This window comes from Gymnogyps californianus, chromosome 3, assembly GCF_018139145.2.
Source record: "Gymnogyps californianus isolate 813 chromosome 3, ASM1813914v2, whole genome shotgun sequence".
NCBI lineage: Eukaryota > Metazoa > Chordata > Aves > Accipitriformes > Cathartidae > Gymnogyps > Gymnogyps californianus.
The window spans coordinates 53569946-53591868 of record NC_059473.1 but is presented as its reverse complement, the minus strand read 5'-3'; the positions used below and the strand labels follow the sequence as shown (position 1 = coordinate 53591868).

Here is a 21923-nt window from a genome sequence, read left to right as displayed (position 1 = left end):
ATGAAGCCTACTGCACACAGCTTTTAGTGCATTTTTGCAGTACCATTCTGCATCTGCTCAAATGTGCTGAACAACCAATCCTGCTGTTAACCAACAAATGGACACAAGGGGCACTTCTTTCCTTTCCGCAGCAAGGAGACTTTCCCAAAGGAAAACTATAAACAGAAACCACATCATTCAGCATGGTTCAAGCAGATGTGAGTGACTGACTCAGGAGCAAGTAATGACATGCAGCTGCTAATGGCAAATTTGAGGCTGCTGTAACCCCACAGAAAACAGGCAGGCATTGCTATGGAGCTTTTGTATTAGAAAGACCTTGTGAACGACAGCAGTTCCTGCAAAAGACTGCATGGCTGAGGGAAGTCTACACAGCTCTCGCTTTTAGTCCACTGTGCCTTAACGTTCCGTTCCTTAGCCTTGTGTGGTTGATATTCCTATTAGCATTCTTAAATTTTAAATCACCTGGAGGAGCTCAGTGACAGAATTCTGAATACACTTGGTGGTTTTGTTCCCTTTTCCCCTTCCAGTACTACACTTCAGTATCTGGGGCAACATAATTTCTTGAAAACGAGCTAAAGTATGCTGCATGAGAATAAAATATTATAGTCAGGGCCTGGTGCTACATAGCTGCCCAGTACAACTGCTACACAGGATACTCTCTCTGGCCCCATTCTTCTGCTGCTGCAGTGGGAAACTGCTCTCAGTATGTCTGCCCTCCATAACCTGAGACAGAGAAGCTAAGAATCTGTTCTTTCCAACCTGCAACCTTTCTCAGCTTCCTGCAAAATAAATACACATAGGTACATACACACACATTAGTCTCTGCAGTAATCTACCTTCCAAAAAACAGAACAAGATGAAACATGACTCTACTTCCCTGCTTCTAAAGGAGGGTGGGGGGAGTGGGAGGGAATAATTTCCCCAGAACCATGTTTTTTTGACACTTACTGAGATCAAAGACCCAGAAGAGAGATTTGGCATCAGCGAAGTTTTCCAAAGTACAGTTCTCAAATTACACACTCCTGAACCTGCTTGTATAGCACTAATACCATGTTACCAGTCCTCACTGCAAAGTCAGTATCTATCAGGCGGCAAGTGGGACTGTGCATCCTGCTCCAGCTGTGCCCTTGGAGTTCTCACCAAAAAGGCCTTTGCAGTTATACATACACTGTGGCTGTGACAGCAATTTGTCACATTTTACAATGACCTCATTTTCTAGTGATTTGTTTTGACATTTTCTTTGCCTTAGCACATAAGCCTTTCTGAAGCATTCTGCATCCAAACACCTTTAAAAACCGTCCACAGTTAAAATTACAGGAAATACAATGGAAAACTAAAGTAACTCAGACCAGAGAATGAATGGCAGGGGCACAGAAGATAACTCTTTCCCTACCTTAAAACAAAACCACCAACAAATAAAAGTCAACAAAAGAATTCTAGATAGGGCTTAACCACTCTCTGCTTCCTCAGAGAGGAGGTGCTAGCACATGCTATATTTTGGCTATCTCAGAAGCCATTCATGGGACAGAATCAGGCCAAGAATCATCACAGTCAAAGGGAATTTGACCTGTCCCCTGGCAAGAAATAATCAGCTAAGCAAACAATGACAAAAGGAACAGCACTGATTATATTTTTGAAAGTGGTCTTAAAATTGTGCCAGATCACAACGAGTTCCTGTTCAGAGACAGAAAATTCTTGTAGCATTTAGCTTTGTGGATAATCTGCAATGTCTTTCTTAAAAACCCACAATGTTGTGTTCTCCCAAATTACACCAATCCTTGGTCAAATATGTGCAAAAATGTGCAAATAAAGACAAAAATTTTTTTGGCTGTTGTCTCCTCCCGTGAGGCACAGAGATAGAGCAAGCAAACAGCTTCCTAAATAATAAGGCAGATTGGACCTGTAGAGATGACAGTTTTACTCCTGGCTCTTCCAAACTGGAATATTCTCTTTACTTCTTACTACTTCCCTCTGCCCTCCTTCTACCTCCCTCCCCTGAAACTGGAGACAATATTCATTTTGATAGGAAGGCACTTTTGAAATCTGTGAATGAGGAGAGCTAACCATTGCAGTTATTACAGAAATTGATATATTTTGCAGTAAAAGCAAGAGCAGGAAGTATGTTCCTCCTCAAAGCTTATTAGAAGTAATGAAAGTGAAGTTTGAATCTGTATGCCTGTCAGAAACAGGCAGCATGATTAGCATCCACCATGTGCAGTCTGTTTTTTCACTCTTCCCTGGGGAGCAGCACGCACAAGGAGAATTTTACTTTGCTTTCTGGTTTCTTGCTTTGCTTTTGGTTTTTAGGTACATGTTGAGCCATACTTTATACCTGCACACTGATAAGCAGAAAGCTCATAATGCTCTTCAGTCTTGCTGGGAGATGAAACGATAGCCTTGGGTGGGACCGTACCTCTTGCACAGTGAAGCTCTGGGCTATGCCAAAGAAATACAGTTTTTCTTTCCACACTATCAGACAATCTTTCAAAGGACAGGTTCTGTTTTTTCCCAAAATGTAAGACCTTGAACCCAAGATCTTGAACTTGATTTGAAATTCTGCGAGAAGCCAGCACAGCATACGAAGAAGTAGCGAGAGGTACTCCCAAGAGCCTGTACTGTTGCATAGGTGCACTCTAGCTTTCTGGAGTAGCTAGCTACCATCTCAGACACAGCTTCATTTGGTATAATACATATCTGATGTCCAGCCAAGAAGCTACTGCCAAGATCAGACTGCTGTCTTCCAGGCTGCAAGGAAAACTAACCACCTGGAGGGTGGGAAGGGACCCCTCTTTGTGCAACTCCTTCCTTGCCTGCATCTTTAGGATGGCTTTGCCCTTCTTGTGTTCCTGCTCAGACTGCAGTACTGTACACCCTTCAGGGCTGAAAAGTCTTTCCACAGCAAGGACTCCTGACTTTAAACAAGAAAATTTGGCAATGTTGTACAGCATTTTTATACCAGCTGTTGCCAAGACCTTTCGAAAGGTCTAAAATCTCCAACCTTCACACTTATTCACAACCCACATCTTCCAAAATTGTCCAGTTTCCATTTTTTTTCTACTTCACCCTATTTTCTTTCCAGTAGATGTGTTTTTTAATGTATTTTCTTTTCCATTCATAGTTCTAATAATTTTTAAAATTCATATTCTCATCTCTACAACAGAATTTTTTGCACTCCTTTCTTTTTGTACACCTTAATCTCCCCAGTTCTATGTTTCAGCTAGTTTTCTTCTACACACTCTCTCTTCTCTGCGTTCTCACAAAATCTCACTTCCTTCTAAGCTTTTTGCCCTTTCATTTATCTTCCTTGTCTCACGTCTTGCCTCTCTCTATAATGTAAACCATTTCTGTATTACGTCAAACTATTAGTTCAATCCTATTTTTCTAAAATAAACATTGAGCAGTTACAAGCTAGCTCAGCTCCCCCAAGAAGGTACCATCTTTCTTTTTCTCATCCTGATTCTCAAGGACAATGCAGAAATACCAGTGGCAGGATGACTCCAAAGAGTACTCCGAGTTTGCTTTGCACAGGAGACTTAGGCAAGAGCCCAGAACCCCAGTGTGGTACTTGCTGTGTGACTTGGAGAAGTACCAAGTCTGGAGGCCAGGACAAGACCTCCTGATACATCACTTAGGAGGCTGCTAAACTTTGAACATGGTAGTCATGCAACTTGCTGCTGAATTAAACCATAACTGTGATATAATATGAAATGCTTTTTTAAATACCTAGCAGATATAGAACAGAAAATTGGAGATACAAACATGAACCTTGGAAATGAAGTAGTTTAGACAGCTGAGCCTACTCAGTAGACACCTATCTTTTCCTGCTGACAAAATCTATGTGCTCTTCAGAGTGGACTGTGGCCGAATCATTAGATTGCTTAAGAACAGGGACAAATGCCAACAGAGGTCTGGGCAGAATATCCAATATGCATATTAAATGCATTGTTATTTCCTATCTAAATTTAAGACCCTTCCCCACATCCCCAATATATATACACATACTGTTATTGCTAATAATAGTAGTTTGTTTTGTCCTAGAAGCTTTGTGTATTAAAATGTACAGCAATACCAACTACCTATAACCAACTATACAGATTTGTATCCTTTCCCCTCACACTCTGAGCGGCCTGAACTCCTCTTTGACTGGAATTCACATAGTAAGATATTTTCTCTGAGAAGGAGGAATATTTTCGAAGTTATATCTAGCAGCAGTAAACATTTACAAAAAATGGAACTGAACTCTCTAAAATATAATAAAATACCTGAGTTCATGTCAAAGGTCAGGATTTTAGCTTACATCGTTTCACATTGTATTGTATCAGCTTGTATCAGGAACAGTATGCAATAGTCAAGAGGTCCAATATTTATTTTCTATCACTTCTCAAAATATTCTTAGTGGGCACACCATTTCAACTTACCTGGTGCACCCCTTTTTTCATTAATTGATTTTATTTCTTTTCAATAATGACACCTACTATTGGCAATTCTTCCTGTCATTTTGTTGGTTGACAATCTGTCAAGGATGTATCTGGTCCCTTGTTAAACATTAATGCTGTTAGGCTTAAGCTGACCCTCCCTTCCCCAAGTACTGTAGAGAAACAATTTGTCTCAAAGGCCAAACTCACAGCACAGTGCTTTCTGCAGTCTTCGGATTTTGATGGCCGTACGGTAGGCAGAGAAGCGTACGTTGTTCAAGTCAGCTGAAACAGCAGAACAGAAATATGAGCAGCCCTAAAAAGAGAGTCCGTAAGTTTCCTTTACATATAAACTTTCACATTTTGGAAGAAGTCAGATATCCCTTCTCTTCTCTGCAATGAATTAATAGGATATATCAGAACAAATAAAACAAACTGAGAAGTTGGGACCTCATTCCAATCCACCTGCAGGGAAAGCCTCCTAACTCTGACAGTCCAGGGCCTTCAGAGATTGGCACACCAGAAATCCTGACACTGTCTTGGCCCATGTAATACATATACATATAATAGAGTTTTACATACATATATGCAGTGTTAAGTAGTTTCCAGACAAGTGCTCAAATACAGTATCTTTCTCAAATAATTTACAACTCTCTCAGACAACATACAGGAAACAGAGGGCAGCAAAGGTCACAGTAACAGAGAAAAAATGGCTTTTTAAGCTATAATTTCTATGCCATGACTTTGTAAACAGTGTTTTGAAAGGGACAGTCAGATAGCCATAAGCTCTGTTTTAGAAACCGATACGTATAGTAACATTTTTCCTCACTTAACAGTATTTTACCCTTTCACTCCTTAGAAAGGGAGATTTCACAGTAAACGTAGATGTTAGCAGGGCATGTTGAACTAGTTGCACCATAATATGGTCTAGCCTTTACTGAAAGCATAGCTGCTCTGATCTATTACAAAAATTAGTTCCCTGCAGACCAGCATCCTGCTTTAAACACGCAGACAGCCTGCATCATTGGACAATCCCTCGTGGATTTAAAAGAAATAAACAAGATACTGCATTAAAGCATAGAGTCAGAGCATATTGTTCAGAATTAATATTACTGAAAGGCAACACACATGACGTGATCAAGGCAGTAGGTTTCATGCCAAGTGTGTCTCATCGCAAAGTGGGAAATGCTCTGTTACACACAATTCATGACAACTCAGATGTGGTCAGCATGCAAATACAGCTTTTACTCATGGAATGAACATCACATAATGGTTTATTTTAAGAAATGCACTCACCTAAGGACTGGAAGAGATCAGTCATTTTAGGATGATCCCAACAGGTTGTCTGTGTCTCATGACTACAAAGGAATGACGTAATCAAAGTTTCAGGTAACACACATACACACTTCCAAAGAACAAAAAACCAAAGGTATTCTGATTTTCTGCATTTAAGTGGCAAGAAATCCCTCAGCTCTTTAATTAAAATGCATGATCTGTGCCACTCAGCTCCTTGATTTTTTAATGACAAAGTTAGACAGACAATAGCCCACTCGTATTTAACAATATTTACTTTTGATTCTAAGTGTGACTGTATTAGTTGAACTCTGATCCTGTAGCTAACAGACACACTAATAAGGTAAAAATGCAAATTTTCCTGCTGCTGTAGCACAATTAAAAAATTTGTAAAAACACTTTAAAAATAAAAAGCATTGAGGTTTTATTTCAAACTTCATTGCATATCTGAACACATGTATCAGAACACATACAATGATTTTAAGCTTTACGTGTAACACATTTAATGGAAAGCCTGATCACTGTTCACACACCCGATCAACAGGTATCTTCATTTAGGGGGTGTGTTCTACACTAGGGCTCACAGAACAGAGATTCAATAGGCAGGATCGCTTAACTCACCATTTAGCACTGCTCTTTCAATTCCATACCAAGGTTTCAAGTATGCAGCCACAGGGGTTAAAACGTGTATTATGTCAGGTCTACTGAAATCTCCAATTTCCTTCTACAAGCCATGTTTTACTTGTATTTATCAATATTAATTGCTGGAATTATTGCACATTCTTGCCTCACAAAGTATTTACATTTGAATTAGATTTGTAAGAAAATTCATTAGAGAAGTTGTGTTAAAAAGATCATAGCATTCCCTTTAAAAGTTAATAACGAAAATGAAATGATGCTAGGGTAGCAAATCTAACAGTAATGAGCAGAGAATACAACTTATTTCACCTTTATTTCTATTTAAAAATTGTTAATGTGTACACATTTTTTTTTCTTCCACATACAGGTATACTTGGTTGTAAATAATGACTTTAAGTGGCACTTTGCCATTAAATGTAGTGGACTGTATCTTCAGTTGGTATATATAAATGGCTGTACCTCAGTGGGTGCACAATAATTTATCATCACTGATTTTTTGAATTTTTTTTTAATTGAGAAACCAACCAAGAATGAAACCTTTTATGCTAGGTGGTACAAAAAAAATGGGATAGAAGGTCTCTGCTCCAAAGAGCTGCAGAGACAGGACAGGTACCACAAAGGGGAGGCAGGCTCCAAACAAAGTAAGTGCTGAGGGCCCTTTTTTATATTACCCTTTGAGATACACTAGTGGAAAGTACATGCATTGGGTCTCTGCACAGGGGATATGATCCCCACTTTATATTCCATACACCAGTGTGACCTTTCCAGCTTTAAGTCTGGTCTAGGTCTCCACAGTCAGCTTCTCCCTGTCATTAGGCTTAACCCTCTGCCATTGTTTATCTGGCACCATCACAACTTTGTGGAGTGTTTTTCATGGAAGTTCATAGACAAAATATGTATTTCCTACTAATACAGTAGGTATAAATCTTCTTTCCCTCTTTGTGATTATTCCCTAGCAGATGACTGAAAGAAGGGAGAAGCCCTGCACATGAGTACATTCAAACCAGAGATTTATACAACATGCAAGCAAAACAACATCTTCTGTTAGACCTTGATTGACTCTGAAATACCGTAGTAAACCCTCTCCAATTCAGAAGAACACTGAAGTACATCTTTACATCTGAACACATTTTTCCTGAACTGAAACTTTTATTTGGTTTCAGTTTGATAATATCATCACATGAATTGCATTCATGTTTCAAATTCCAAATGAGGTGGTCAAGGCTCTGATATGCTGAACTCCAAAGCTAAGGCATACCAGTATCTAAATCAGTGGTTTTGCAGTTTCTAGAAAGACACTTTTAAAACAGCACTATGTTTATCCTTGTCCAGAAAAGTCATTTCAAAAACAAGTAGCTTGACAATTACTTCCCTGGAAGTGGTACACCAATAAATCACCATGAAGCCAACAACAACAAAAAAGGATGTATCTCAGTTTGGTGCTGTGCCAAGGTAAAGGCAACTGACTGTCCAGCATTCTCAAAAACCCTTGTATAAAAAACCTACAGTATACTAGAAAGAAGAACAACATATACAGCTTCAGTAAATAGGAACAGAAAAAATAATATAACGGTTCATACTGATCAACTTATTTAATAACCTCAAAACTAGTCCTGAAGCTGCCAAATATTTGTACTATCATGGTAAGCGGGATGCCATCATTATCGTGCTGACCATTTAGAATTGATTTCTGTTGACAGAACCCATTGCAACTGCCCACAGAAATGGATCCAATATCTGATCAGTTTAATAAAGCTTGTTTTAAGGAAATTGCTTCACCTCAACTTCCCTGACCAAGAACCCTGCCCCCCCGCCCCCAGCCAAACTCACAAACAAGCAAAAAAAAAAAAAAAAAGACCAAGACTGGTGATTTTACTATCAATATCATAAGTGAAAAGGATTTCTTAGCATTTTCTGACAAAAGACTCTTAACTAAAACACCTGCAAACTTCTATGTTAAAAGTAAAGGTAGATGGCAGTACTGTGACAGAAACTTTAAATATATGTATATATAAAAATACATTTCACTATTTTAAATGCTGAAATATTAGTGCAAACACTGCATGTAAATAATATGTAATTTAGCTGAGTCAAATCCTGTTTACTGCCTTAGAAACTATCATGTCAAAATTAGCTGTGATGGTAAGAACTTTGCTGACTCGCATCCTTTATTTCTCAGTTCACTATTTTCTGGCATTAAAAAAATATGTTTCCATGAAGAAATCTGTTTCCTACTTGTGGGATGCTGCAAGAATCTCACCTGGGAAGCGCAGCAGAAGTGCAAAGTTTTATTAGCAGCAAATGCCTCTCTACACAAGCAACAAGGGATCGATAGAAGCTGATTTGAAACTCTTCTTTTCTTGCAATAAATTGTTAAATTTTACTAGGTCCAGAGACCTTTTCTCTTTTTTTTTATTTAAAAAAAAAGAAGAAAAAAATAGTTAAATACTTCAATAAATCCTTGCTTGCCCCCCGCCCCCTGAAGTATACTGATATACACCAGTATGCATCTGTGATGTTTAATTAGGATGTGGGCAGATTTAATTACAATTTAGATTCCAGCTTCTAAATAATTTATAAACCCATATGCAATGAATAAGAGCTGATATTACCAAATCAAACTTTCTCCTTAAATCAAGTTTCCAAGATTTAAGAACAAACAACAGTTTCATTATTGAAATTGTATGCTTTAAGTACATAGCTTCAGTAGCAGCTTTATCTGAAAGACTAAAAACCACTTTAATCATGACAACATGCCATGCAAAAATGATGTTATTTTTTCTATTTTGTGTGTGCTTAACATGAAGCAGAAAAAAATGAAGATCTCCAAAATCTCCGTATCCTGCACTATCATCTTGTTTCTCCATTTAATGTAGTAAATACCTGAACAGCTAAATTTTCTCTTTACAGAAAAACACAGAACATGAAATTTATTCCCAATAAAATAACAACCAGAAAATATTTTTATGTTTCTATTTTTATTTGAAAGAGAAAAACATTTGTGCCAGACTATGTATAGACTGGGTTGTATGTATGGGGTTTTTAAAGCTTATCACTCAGTTCTTTTGTATGCCACATGGATTATATGAGAAAGGAGGCCCAATGAACATCATCTGGTGGAACTGAAAAAAGGCAAGAGAGAATCCCTTCACCCAGGCTTGTCCATAATTACCTAAAAGTCAGTACTACCTGACAGCTGCTAAATGACCACAAAAGGTGAACATGATTGTGCCAGCCTCATCCCAAAACACCTAGCAAGAAACCATCTGTAACAGCTGAGCAATCTTGTACACGGATCCAGCAGAGAAAAGGAATGGGCTCAGAGTGAGTGAATCACCAGCTCAACAGTCCGTTCAGGTCAAAGGAGGCAGCAACTCCACTGCCGTGGGCAGTGCTGCTACCACCACCAAATAAATTCCATGGATAGGCTTCATTTAAGACAGAAGACACGAAAGCCAGACTACTCTGGACAGAGATGAGGAAAAAAAAAAAGTGTGACTGTAAATTTAAAAAGAGCTATAAAAAACTGGGGGAGAGGGGAGGAATCAATCTCAAAAGCGAGATTTCTTAATGCAAAGTTTTGTTTGATAACAATTTCATAATATGCAGAGACTTCTATGTGGACACAAATTGATTTTCACAGGAAGAAAAAATGGGTGTGCAGATAACCTTCCTATGCTACAAACAAAACTGTCAGAGAAAGGAGTCATTTTATTAGGCACTCCAAACAGGAGGCATGCAAGACAAAGTGCTTTCTGGTGATTTGGTTTGTAAAGCAGCTCTTTGAAATAAGATCCATCTTTCTCTGCTGTAGCTACAGTAGCTTTTGTGTTATTGATGCAAGACTAACGCAAGCAGATCAAGCACTGAGAAATGAGCTCAGAAACTTTACAGTACTGGATGGTCTGTAACAGATGAGATAGACTTGATGAAATTGAGGGAGATCTTTCTGACCGGGATCTTGTAGCTCCTTTTTATGCAAGTTCATGACATAGCAACCTATTCTGAAATACGCACCGCAGCAGTTACAATTGCCTGTCAGTTATTGCCCAGAGAGTAAAAGCAGACCTGGTTGTTCCCCTGCTTCTCTGATACTTTGCTCAGTAAACACAAATAACATACCAGACATCAGACCTACAAGAACAAGGAAATTGATAAAGAAAAGATTATACACTTTCTTTGTATTTTACACGTATATGTGAAAGAAGTCATCCTTAGAGCAAAGGACCAGAAATTGCTAAGTTGCTAATTACCAGAGTTGCTAAAACAAGGTAAGCAACTAAAGCAGTATGCAATTCACTCACAGAAGTGCTCCCGTCATTTTCTGAAGATTTCCAGGCAAAATGATTTTACTACATCACAAAAAGAGCTCCAACTTGATTCTTCTGGAGGCCCTAACTTCTGGTAAGTTCCAGAAGGCAATTAGGTAGAATTGGATGGATTGTTTTTACCAGAGACACAACAGGAAGTCATCAGAAAATTCAGCCCTGCTAGCAACTATCTGCTAAGAATGTGAAGAAATGCCATTTTCTGTATTTTTCTATAGAAAACAATCTGTAACTCCCAATGATGGAAAACTAAGCCTGCAGAGAAGCTATTGGAATCTAAATTTGGAATGATACTGAAGTTAGATGGAAAAAAAATTAATTTTACATGGTAAATTGTGAAAATACATAAGTTTATCATTTTCAGACATCTCACTGAACTTCTGAAAATACTCAAAACAAGCATTTAACCAAGAGCAGACAAATCTACAGTCTTCCCTCTCTGTTACAACTACTGTGGCAGTTCTGTCCCAGGTCACAGTGACACTCATGCCAAGGAGCACCTTCTCTTGCAAGTACTCCACTAACTTCAGGAAGAACTACTTGTAGAGTGAGGTGATATTTACTTTGAGTGAAAGTGAACAACAGTTGGGCTCATTATTCATCCTGCATGTAGATGGCACTGGATAAAAAGAACTTTTCAAGGTCTACAGGAGTCCAGGTTACAAGATTTCATTCTGCATAGTGGGTGGCATAAGGAGGGATTTCTCACACCACAGAAGTCAGCTGGTCTACAGGGCAGTAACACAAGTGGTGTGAACATGTTACATCTTCCCACGTGGTTCAGTCAGGGAAGAATTAAAAGCATTTCACGGACTGAGCCACAAGAGAATTCATTCAGTGTTATTTTTTTGGTTAGTATCAAAAGACTGAGTTATTCAGAGTAAGAGCCTCCTAGGTCTCCTCTGCCAAAACTTTTTTTATAAATATAAAATATTTACAATATAAGCCACGCAGCAAAACATGAATTCACGCATAGATTACATGACAAAAACAGTGTAATTTAAAAAGTCTAAATGCATTTGTGTAAATTTCACTAACCAAAAATAAACATTATAACCATTAAATATTTCGAATTTAAAAAACTACATAATAATGAAGTGCTGTAAAGCTTAAATGACAAACATTTACCCTTACAATCTGTTTCTTATCCATTATGTCTGCTGGCAGGTTTCTAATTATAATTGGCAAAGATAATCCATGTTAAAAACACTTCCTGGTTGTAAATAAAGAGCTGAGAAACAGTTAGCATGTCATTTAACTTATGATCTCTAGAAATAAGAGAATAGTCCTGTTGAAATGAGTGGAGTAAGTTGTACATCTCCAGGTGTTTCAAGCTGCTCATGGAGTTGTGAAAAAAAATTCAATTCGTTCTTTTTCAGCTTTTTGTCTACAAGAAAGAAAACTAGAGACAGATATGTGGGTTTTTTATCATTTCTTAGCATGGACAAGGCCTATGTTTGTGTTGATAATCACTGGTGAACACCACAGGAGCAGACACTGAAACAGTACTCTGGCATTATGTTAAGTAGCTTTCTGTTCCTGTAGTCATTTGCACAAAACATTACCTGAAATCAGGATCTTTACTGACCACTAATGAATTAACAGCACTCAGAACTCTGACTTTGCTGCCCTTGCCAAATTTCAAATGGCATAACAACATCCCCACTTCATAAATGTGTCATGGTGTTTTATCTAGATACCATGTATTTTCTTTTTTTTTTTTTTAAGCCCATTAGAAAATACTGGTTTGTGGTGAAAAAGAGTTGGCATAATGCATTGAAAAGGTAATGCATACTAGAGGTTGGTGGAGCAATTTATATGCAGATATTTTGAAATCCCTCCAGAGAAAATGTACTACTGCATTTCTTTAATAGAAAACAAAGACCAGCACAGAAACTGGTAACTGAAGAAACTCTGAAAAACTGAAACCTGTATTATCTCTTTCTGCAAATTAAATTTTATTTTCCCTTCTAAGGGAAATACTTCTTAATACTTATAAGAATGGGATTATGGATATAACTGGAATAAGAAAAAAAAGTTAAGCTTCCCAGTTCCATTAGTTCTCCCCCTTCTTCCCCATACAGGCATAAACCAAACATCAGGAAAGACTTCCTGAAGAGTCTTGAAACAAGTGGAGAAGCAGAAAGCATTTTATTCCTGTCCCCCATAAAGCTGAACATGATACAGGAGGTGATAAAATGGGATTTTTAAGATGTTGGTGATGCCAGCCTCTTTGCAGGATTACAGAAAAGTAACCAGGGTGACTATGGAGTTTGATATTGATCAATTTAATGATTACACCAAGAATTGCTCTCCCTATGTAATGCCCTGCATGAGATTAAACTCACTGTGACCCTTTCTGTATTACCCTTTTGTTTCTTCTGCACAGTACAAATATCTAATAATTTACAGCACTGAAAGGTACACGCAGCTGAAGAACACTTAAATTACAGTTAAAAGAACAACAGTGAGAAATGCCAGGGTAATTATGTTTTCTGCACACTCCTTTCAGTTCATCGTGTTTTCCTGTTTCGTGCTTAACGATCATACATAGTGTCTCCTTTATTCTTCTGTTTCTCTTTAGAATATTTTTATTGAAGTGCTATGTAATATAGGCTTTATTTTTTTCATTTTCTGTTATAGAGGCCAAGCATGTCTTATTTGTGTGATTCAAATAGTTATAAATGAACAACAGCAGAAAACTCTCCTTATTAAATCTCAAACCTTTGCAAACCAACCTATGAAATATGTTGTCCTGGTTTTGGCTGGGATAGAGTTAATTTTCTTCTTAGTAGCTGGTACAGTGCTGTGTTTTGGATTTAGTGTGAGAATAATGTTGATAACACTCTGATGTTTTAGTTGTTGCTAAGTAGCGCTTATCTTAAGCCAAGGACTTTTCAGTTTCCCATGCTCTGCCAGCAAGCAGGTGTGCAAGAAGCTGGGAGGGAGCACAGCCGGGGCAGCTGACCTGAACTAGCCAAAGGGGTATTCCATACCATAGAACATCATGCTCTGTATATAAACGGAGGGCAGTTGGCCAGGAGGGGCGGATCGCTGCTCAGGCATCAGTCCGCTGGTGGTGAGCAATTGCATTGTGCATAACTTCCCCCCGCCCCCCCCTTGGGTTCTATTTCTTTTTTTTCTCTTTTTTTTGTTATATTCCTTTTCACTGCTATTATTATTATATTATTATTATTGTTAGTATTATATTTTATTTTACTTTAGTTATTAAACTGTTCTTAACTCACAAGTTTTACTTTTTTTCGATTCTCCTCCCCATCCCACTGGGAGGGGCAGGAGTGAGTGAGCAGCTGCGTGGTGCTTAGTTGCTGCCTGGGGTTAAACTACGACATATGTATTCAATGGCAAGTTTGCCAAACCTTTTGTCCAAACTTCACACTTTTATTACCAAAAGTGCATTAGGAAATACTGTGCCTGCTGTGCTGTATCCCCCTCCATACTGCTCATTAGTCCCATTCTCTTTTATAAAGTATGAAAGACTAAGCTTTTTTTCTTAACAGCATCGAGATTTTACAGATTCAGGTTTTCATTGATTGAATTCTACTGTGACAGAGAAGACTCAGACTACAGAAATACAAAAACTTCTATCAATTGTCATTAAGAAAAAAAAAATCAAACAGGAGGCAAAAAGGACTAAATAAAATCACATCAACAGAGGCAAAGCCATTTGGCAAATCTGGTTTATGTAGTAAGACAATTCAAGAGGAGAAAAAAGACAAGCTAAATCATGTGTGTAGGTTCAGTTCAACCAAATATCCGCCACAGCCCAGGGCGCACACACCTTGATAAACCTAGGCTGAATGAATTGCAAATCCTCCTTCCAGCCAAGCAAAATAGTCACTCCTTTCCAAAACGCCCCAAACCCAGACTGCCTCTGTCTGAACTTACAGGGCAGAGGCGTTTCTACACTGGCATTTTAATCTTTCACGTACTTCCGTTACCTGATTAAGTACAACCCCAGAAAGGGCGGACATGCCAACCGTTAGTAAATGGGGTGGGGAGAACAAACTGGACTGCAAAGGCACCATGGTGTGCTGGCACACTAACGACCTCTTTCTCTGAGACAGTTCTCTCTATGCGTGTAAATGCAAGTTACCTCTGGCATCAGGAAGCAAACAGAATAAATGCTGCTCATCTGAAAATACATACTTCTTGCATCATTTTGACATTCTCCTTACAGATTCATTGCTACCTAAAGTGCTCCCTCCTGCCTTCTCAGCTGCAGTTCCCTAATTTTTTTTTAAACTCCATTCTCCATGTCCAATAAAACTGCACAGTGCAGTATTTTTTTTTTTTTAAATACTCATCTTTACAGAGGTACAACTACATCATCATCTGCAGCTATGTCATTTCCTGAATATTTTACATTTCTTATTCAAGGACACTCACAAAAAGCAATCGAAATGAAGTGAAGGTATGAATTTATGGTCGTCTAAGAAGGGTGTATGTTCTTATTCAGAATTAAAGTAGCCTGATTTCAATTAGCATTTATTTCCCTTTCAAAATTAATTTTTAAGAATTCTCATTTTTCAGCCACCAATCATTGAACCATACTTTTATTCTCCTTGTTCTGCTGTTTTTCTTCCTTATCCCATAAAATGAAAAACTGGTACCTTAAATTTTCTCTCTGAATATACAAGTCTTGCTGTACAGACAGTAAATATAATTGCTCTTGAATGATAGAGTTATTGAGACTTATCATAACTGTTCCTTCTACAAAACATGTTGTGTTTTACATCAAAGGCACCTCATTCAAAGAGGTTAGTACAATTAAACAAAAAAGAAAATTAAGTTAATCTTTGCCTCTTTCCCAGAATTTCTTTCTATATAAACAATGACCATTAAATCCTGTTGACTGTTCTCTTGAATTGTATTACAAAAGCTCATGTCATCACTCCAATCAAATAAGTTTTTGTGTCAGCATTGTTTTCCTCTCTTCTTTACACTATATCGGAAATTAAGGAATAGATGAAGATTTAAAAGAATATTTAAAGCTAAGGGTACTCTCCAGCCTGATCATACCAAAGCAAATGAAGTTCAGAATCAGCTCTTTTCTGCTTTATTTTCCACAACTCTGTGTTTTATCTAGCTGCTGCTGCCAACACTGAAGTTTAGATCAGTAAGCAATAAGAAATGAAGGAAACTGCCAAGGTCAGTCTGCTTGTCAGACTGTGGAGCTACTGAAATTCAGTATTCCTCCTCAAGCTTTTTAAAATAAATAAATCCTACTGGTTACATGTAGCATCATTTTTCTCTTTCAAGACACAAGAATCAAGACATTGCTTCAGCAGCATGTATCATGTTGAAAGTAGGGAAAGATTACTGGAAAAGTCTTCTTTGAGATGCAGTAGTTAATTCGGTTGACTTCATTAAAGCCATTCTCAAAATAAACCAGTGGTCCCTGCTTCTATAAAGACCTCGACCCTCAGAGAACTTGCCTTACACTTCTGCCCCTTTATCAAACTTCCTGTGCAAGACCATTAAAACAATTTCTGAGAGAAGCTGGGGTTTAGTTTCTCAGCCCCAACTGGCTTCATTCCTCAATCTAGCTCCAGGATAGCCAACACACTACTACCAGAGCAAGCCCGCAGTATCAGTGGATACTTTGCCACCAACTTGTGTGCTTGCAGGATTGCACCTAGTGTGCACACTGGAAAGACTTACTTTCTTCTGAACTAGTCATGATAAAAAAGATTTCTCAAAAACTGAACTCTGGCTGAGGTGGGACAAGGGAGATGCCCAGAAAGTTAAAAAAAAAAAAAAAAAGTATTATGAAGTATGAAAAAAGGATATGCATATGAAATATTCAAGTTAAAAATCTTTGCTTTGCCCAGTTCAGATCTTAGTCTGTTCCATCTGTTGTGGTGGTAGGACTATCCATCCTACCTTTATCCTCCAACTCTGAATGTACCAGGGAGCTCCACAGACCCCTCTGCAGGCCAACTCGCACCTAGTAAACACTCTCAACTTCAGCTACCAGCTCTAATCAGGTAGAGCAGGAATGTGAATTGCCATCTTTCAATGCCCACTAAGGACATACCCACAAGAAAAAAAAGACTGTTTCAGGGTAGTTTTCCCCTTGCTCTCTGTAGTTTGATACTTCAGCATTTTCTTTGAATTACTGCTGTAGGTGTGATCATTTTAATTGCACTGCTGCTCGAGTCTGGGCAGTCAGTGTGCCTCCACATCCAACCTCTGCCCTCTTCCACTCAGGGCTGAGGGAGGACCCTCTCCTCCAGCGTGTCACAGCTTTCTGTTGCCTCCTGCAAAACTTTTCAGCAGAGGCGCAAATGCTTTTATAGAGAACTCAAGGATCTTCACAGTAGGTTTTTCCTTTTTCTAGTTACCTACTCAGACCCTTTAAAAACATTAATCTTCATATCACAGTTTAAAAACAACTGTCATCTCAAGAATGATGACAACAGGTTGATCGACATAGATTTACCGTTACCTGCTTTTCAAAGCTCTCAAGCACTCATAAATTGTTTGAAGCACAAAATGCAGCTCTTGGATTTATGACAGAGCAATATGCAATAGTACAAAGTCCTCACTGATGTTCTTTTAGAATGAATTATCTGCAGGTCCAATTCATAATCATCCTACAGACTTAAAAAAAAAAAAATCTACTTTTTTCCCAAACTCAAGCTGATAACATTTTAACACAGATTTCCTTCAGCCTAAAATGAACTACTCTGCGTCTGGCTTACTATACACTGTACCTTCTTAAAATTTCATTTACCTCTCTGGCAAAAAGTTATCCTTCTCTCAAAGCTGCAATCTTTGACCTTAAAAGTATTGGCAAACAGTACATAAATAAATGCTGATGGAATGAGAAAAACCAAGTTAAGGATTGCTCCGAGTAGAACACATCAAAATCTCCGTACCTTCACAACTAAGTATTTCTTATTATTTTCAAAATAAATATCTCAGCCATTCCTCTTGGTAACCAAGGTATTTGTACAATCCTTGTCAATATTTACGTAAATGTTAAATTTACCTTAATATCAAGCACTATAAAAACTTCCATAAAGTAAAGAAAATGACAGGAGGACAGTCAACACATGTCTATTTCCAAAGGAATTTTGCACAAAATGATGAATGGGCTCTATAGGCATTAGTCACCACTGTTCTGCTATAGGTTATAAACTTTGCATTTTTAAACACATTATGTATTCAGCTTTTTTCCCTTTACTCTACTGTTTATACTCTGGATGAGCCACACACATAAGAACAAGCCTAGTTTGAATACCGATACTGTATTACACTGGAGCATCTCTGCTGTTTCCTATCTGTTCGAGTGGGGTTTTTAGTTACGGTTTGTCATTGATTTCTTTTACATATTTCTAAGTTATACAGTATGCAAAGTAATAAACATGAAAATATATAGTACATGCAGCACAACACTATGTAGAGAAACTCTTGATGACATTTCCAGTTACTACTTAGTACCTATGTTTTTCTGCCAGGTTATGGTGATAAGACCCTCTGTTATGCTTAAAGAAAAAAGAATCAAGGCAAACTTACTTGATATAATAGGGCACTTTGTTATGTGAAACAGATCTCTGCCATGGAAACTGTACTGAGGCTGAAGAAATAAAGAGAAGGTAATTATTAGAAAGCACTCGTAAAATTAAAAAAATCCAACTATCTTTATTTTATTTATTTATTTTACAATTAAAACAGTTATAATAAATTAAAAGGGAACAATTAAAATCTCCCAGACAACTTTCAGTACTTAGAAAATCAGCTGGAGAAAACAACAGCAATCTATCAAGATGATTCTAGGCATCTCTTTGATGCCAAGCTGGAAATAAAACAAATGTGGTGATTCTACTTCAAAGAAGGATGATAAATTCAGAGCAAGCAAGCTATCCATCCAGAGAAAATAGACACTGGTTTTCCTACCTCCATAGAATTATTAACAGTTTAAGCTTTGAAAATAAATGCTTCCACTACTATAATTAATGCTCTGCAACAGAACAAAAAGGAGAAATATCAACCTTATTTTTATTAGTTACAACCCTTAGCTCCTATTTGCAACTCAAATTTAATATTGATTAACACTGTATGACCAACAAAAAAGGCATTAAAACCTGTCTTTGCACTCCTTGCTGAACAGCGGTAATCTTTGCAGAATTTATGCAAGTCTGATACATCAACAGATATCATCCATAACATCAAGAAGCCTTCTGCACACTGAGTTGCAAAAGGCATGAAGTCATACCTGACACTACAACTCTGCTTATCTAAAGAACCCAGGAGATAAAAGGGGAAAAAGTGTTCAGGCCAACAGGACTGCTAGTGCACAACTTAAAAGCAGCTATTTACTGAAGAACGATAGGTATGTATATGTCCTACCAGAAATTACCAGACTAGTGCCTGGTTAATTAGGGTTTTATCATAGAAGAAACTCACTTCACTAGATTCAGTATAGAAGCAGAGATTGAAAGAACAGGTAGGAATAACTGATCATCACAATGGGATGAATTTATACTGTACACATATGCCAACACTTCCAAGACACAGTGCCTACTCTTAGGTGCTAACACCCCTGTTTAAAAACCTGGTAAAGCGAGACACAGCTTTGATCCACGTTGGATCTCAAGTAATTAAACTCTCAATGTAATTTCCTGCAAGCATGGCCCACTTTAGAGCTCATCCCTCTTTAGAAAAAAAATTCATTTGAAAGTAACTCTCTCCTCTTCCCCTAAGACCTCTCAAGGCTGCAGCGAAGACTTACAAGCCGTGTAAGCCCCATAGGCTGGTGCTGCTGCAGAGGGAGACAGGTCTCGCCCTGCTCCCAGCTGGCTCTTCCCTGAGCAGTTTAATGGCTGTGACCTCTTCCTGGACCACACAAAATTTCCTGGCTTATAATTTAAGAAACATTCATGTACTGAAAGACAAATTAACTGGGAAGAATATTTGGGAAACTACAGGAACGAAGTAAACCACATTATTCACTGGAAAAAATAGAGAAAATTCCGTATCACTATAAAGAAGAAAATAACATTCGCGATGAAGAGGTAGGTAGTAAAGGTTAAATGCTGAAATAGAGGTAGTTAACTAAAAAATAATCCTTAAGTATTCATAACTGAAAAAAGGGGAAAAAAAAAATCAACCAGATGATAGGTGAAGGTGGCCATCAGCTTTAAAGTTTCATTCTTTCGTGTTGCAATTTGGCACCTATGGTGGCTCTGGTACTACTACACTAATTATGTCAGCTAACTAAGAAGAAAAATCTGGCCATAGTTTGCTTAGGTACGATTTATATGCTGTGACAGACTATAGATATTCTGCACCGACACAGATATGGACTAAACAACTTAATAAATTAAATTGTTAATTACTATGGACCAAGTCATACTCTATTTGGGAACAAGCTTTCTAAAAACATTACCAGTTCTCTGTTGCATGAAACTCTGCAAAATGAAATTCCCATTCTTTTTTTAAAATCAGTTTTTTGATGAAAACTGAACAGAGTAGTTATCGATTCTGGCACTCACTAGCAGGCCTGCAGATACTACTAAGGTTGGACACCACTCAGATGCTTTGAGCAGGCCACTTGAAGACCTAAGCTATTTGTTAGGAAATATGTGGAGTCAGCGCTCTGTGGATGTTCATGGATTCTTCTAAGAAAGCATACAAGAAACACAGAGAGGAGTGGATTGCAGGCCTTAGAAAATAAATGACTTACAGAAAAAACAAGTTACTGTTTCTAAAGGCAGGAGACAGCAAAACAATCTGTTTGCAAAGAATAACGGATTATAAAGATTCTTCCTCTTCATCTGTATTAGAGATGTGTAAAATTTACTGATCAGTAACTAACTTGCAAGGAGCTTACTTTCCATCTCAAAAGCACTGAAAAAAAGAGCAATTAAATTCTGCCTACCACTGACAGGAGGGGAAAATAGCTCAGCAAAGAGAGAGATCATAGATTATAGTGGCCTACTAATACTGCTTTACCTCAGTCTCCTACTGCAGGACATTTTAGGAAGGGCCAATGTCATATTGTTTGCTAGTCTTCAAAAATATTCTGAAGCACTTTCTTAGCGACGGTCTGGATGAATCCATGTAATTGGTGTTCCAAGAACTCCAACAGCAGTATTAAATGCTGCACTGTGTCTTTTTAGTAGAGAAACGTTACTAGCCACTGCAGAGATGATATCACTGGATTAAGGGGGCTGCAATCAGGGTGCTAGATAATCTCATCTAGGCTCCCTTTCCCATGAAAGGTTGGACCAGATGATCTTTTGAGGTCCCCTCCAACCTGGGCTATTCTATGAATCTGATGAACAGGTAGAAATAGGTGTTTTGCGAGCACAAATTACGGATTAAATGACAACTGGGAGCTAGTCAGCTGAAAATGGTGTGATGGCAAGCTATGGTCTCTTGTTAGGATTTGGAGGAAGACTAACAGGTAGGTGAGGTAAATATAAAATAGCTGCTGTCAAATGAGCACAGATAAAAAATTGCCCTCTAATTCAGAAGTGCAACTTTGGAGATAAAGCTTTGCACGAGGCATACATATCATAATCTCAGTTTTAGGAGTTTGAGATTATTTTATTCAGACTACCACTCTACTTGTTCCTCACAGTTAAAAGTCATTTATGGCTGCTAAAAAGGTTTGAAAAATTTGATTTAGAATACACGCTATTTCAACCTGTCAGGATAAACCCTTCATTTTTCCAGATTTAATGATTTTTTTATTACTTTCCTTTTGAAGTTACTGTCCCTGACTTTCATTTAACAGACTTTATATAAAGTTGTAGGTATTAAGTTCTGTAACTGTCTAGTTCAAGCTCTTAAAACAGATTTTTTTTTTTTTTTTTAAGGAGTTGTTGCTGTGGTTTTTGTGGGGAAGGAGGTTGTTCATTTTTAACAAATAATTTAAATGGATAGCTACATATTATTTGGTTTTGCAGGACTGTGGTTTTGGCTATAGCTCTTTGCGATATCTACCAACACGCATTCTGGAAACTTTCCCTTCTTAACTTTTGTATGTAGCATAAACCAGATGTCCCCTTAAGCCTGGAGAAGATGCCCTAAGCAAGGCTGAGGCATGCTGATAAGGCGCTGCATAGTCTCTTTGGACATAATTCTATGAATGTTTTATCCAGCAACAAAGCCAGTTCACCACTCAGTCTTATGAATGCAATTATTTATTGTGGCATGCTGTAAGCCAAACCAAGGAAATGATCCAGGGTCAAGGCAAACAAAACCAGCCAAC

At 37.9% G+C, this 21923-nt stretch overlaps 1 protein-coding gene across 2 annotated transcripts in view; it reads right to left on the bottom strand.

The window, feature by feature from the left end:
* UTRN (utrophin) overlaps window positions 1–21923 on the bottom strand; it is a 394556-nt gene that overhangs the window by 63120 nt on the left and 309513 nt on the right. For both annotated transcript variants that reach the window (XM_050894491.1, XM_050894492.1), the window contains exons 58-60: window positions 18221–18281; window positions 5712–5773; window positions 4626–4700 (exon numbers count right to left, since the gene is read on the bottom strand). In XM_050894491.1, coding sequence (XP_050750448.1) covers window positions 4626–4700; window positions 5712–5773; window positions 18221–18281 — 198 coding nt within the window. The remainder of the gene's footprint in view (window positions 1–4625; window positions 4701–5711; window positions 5774–18220; window positions 18282–21923) is intronic.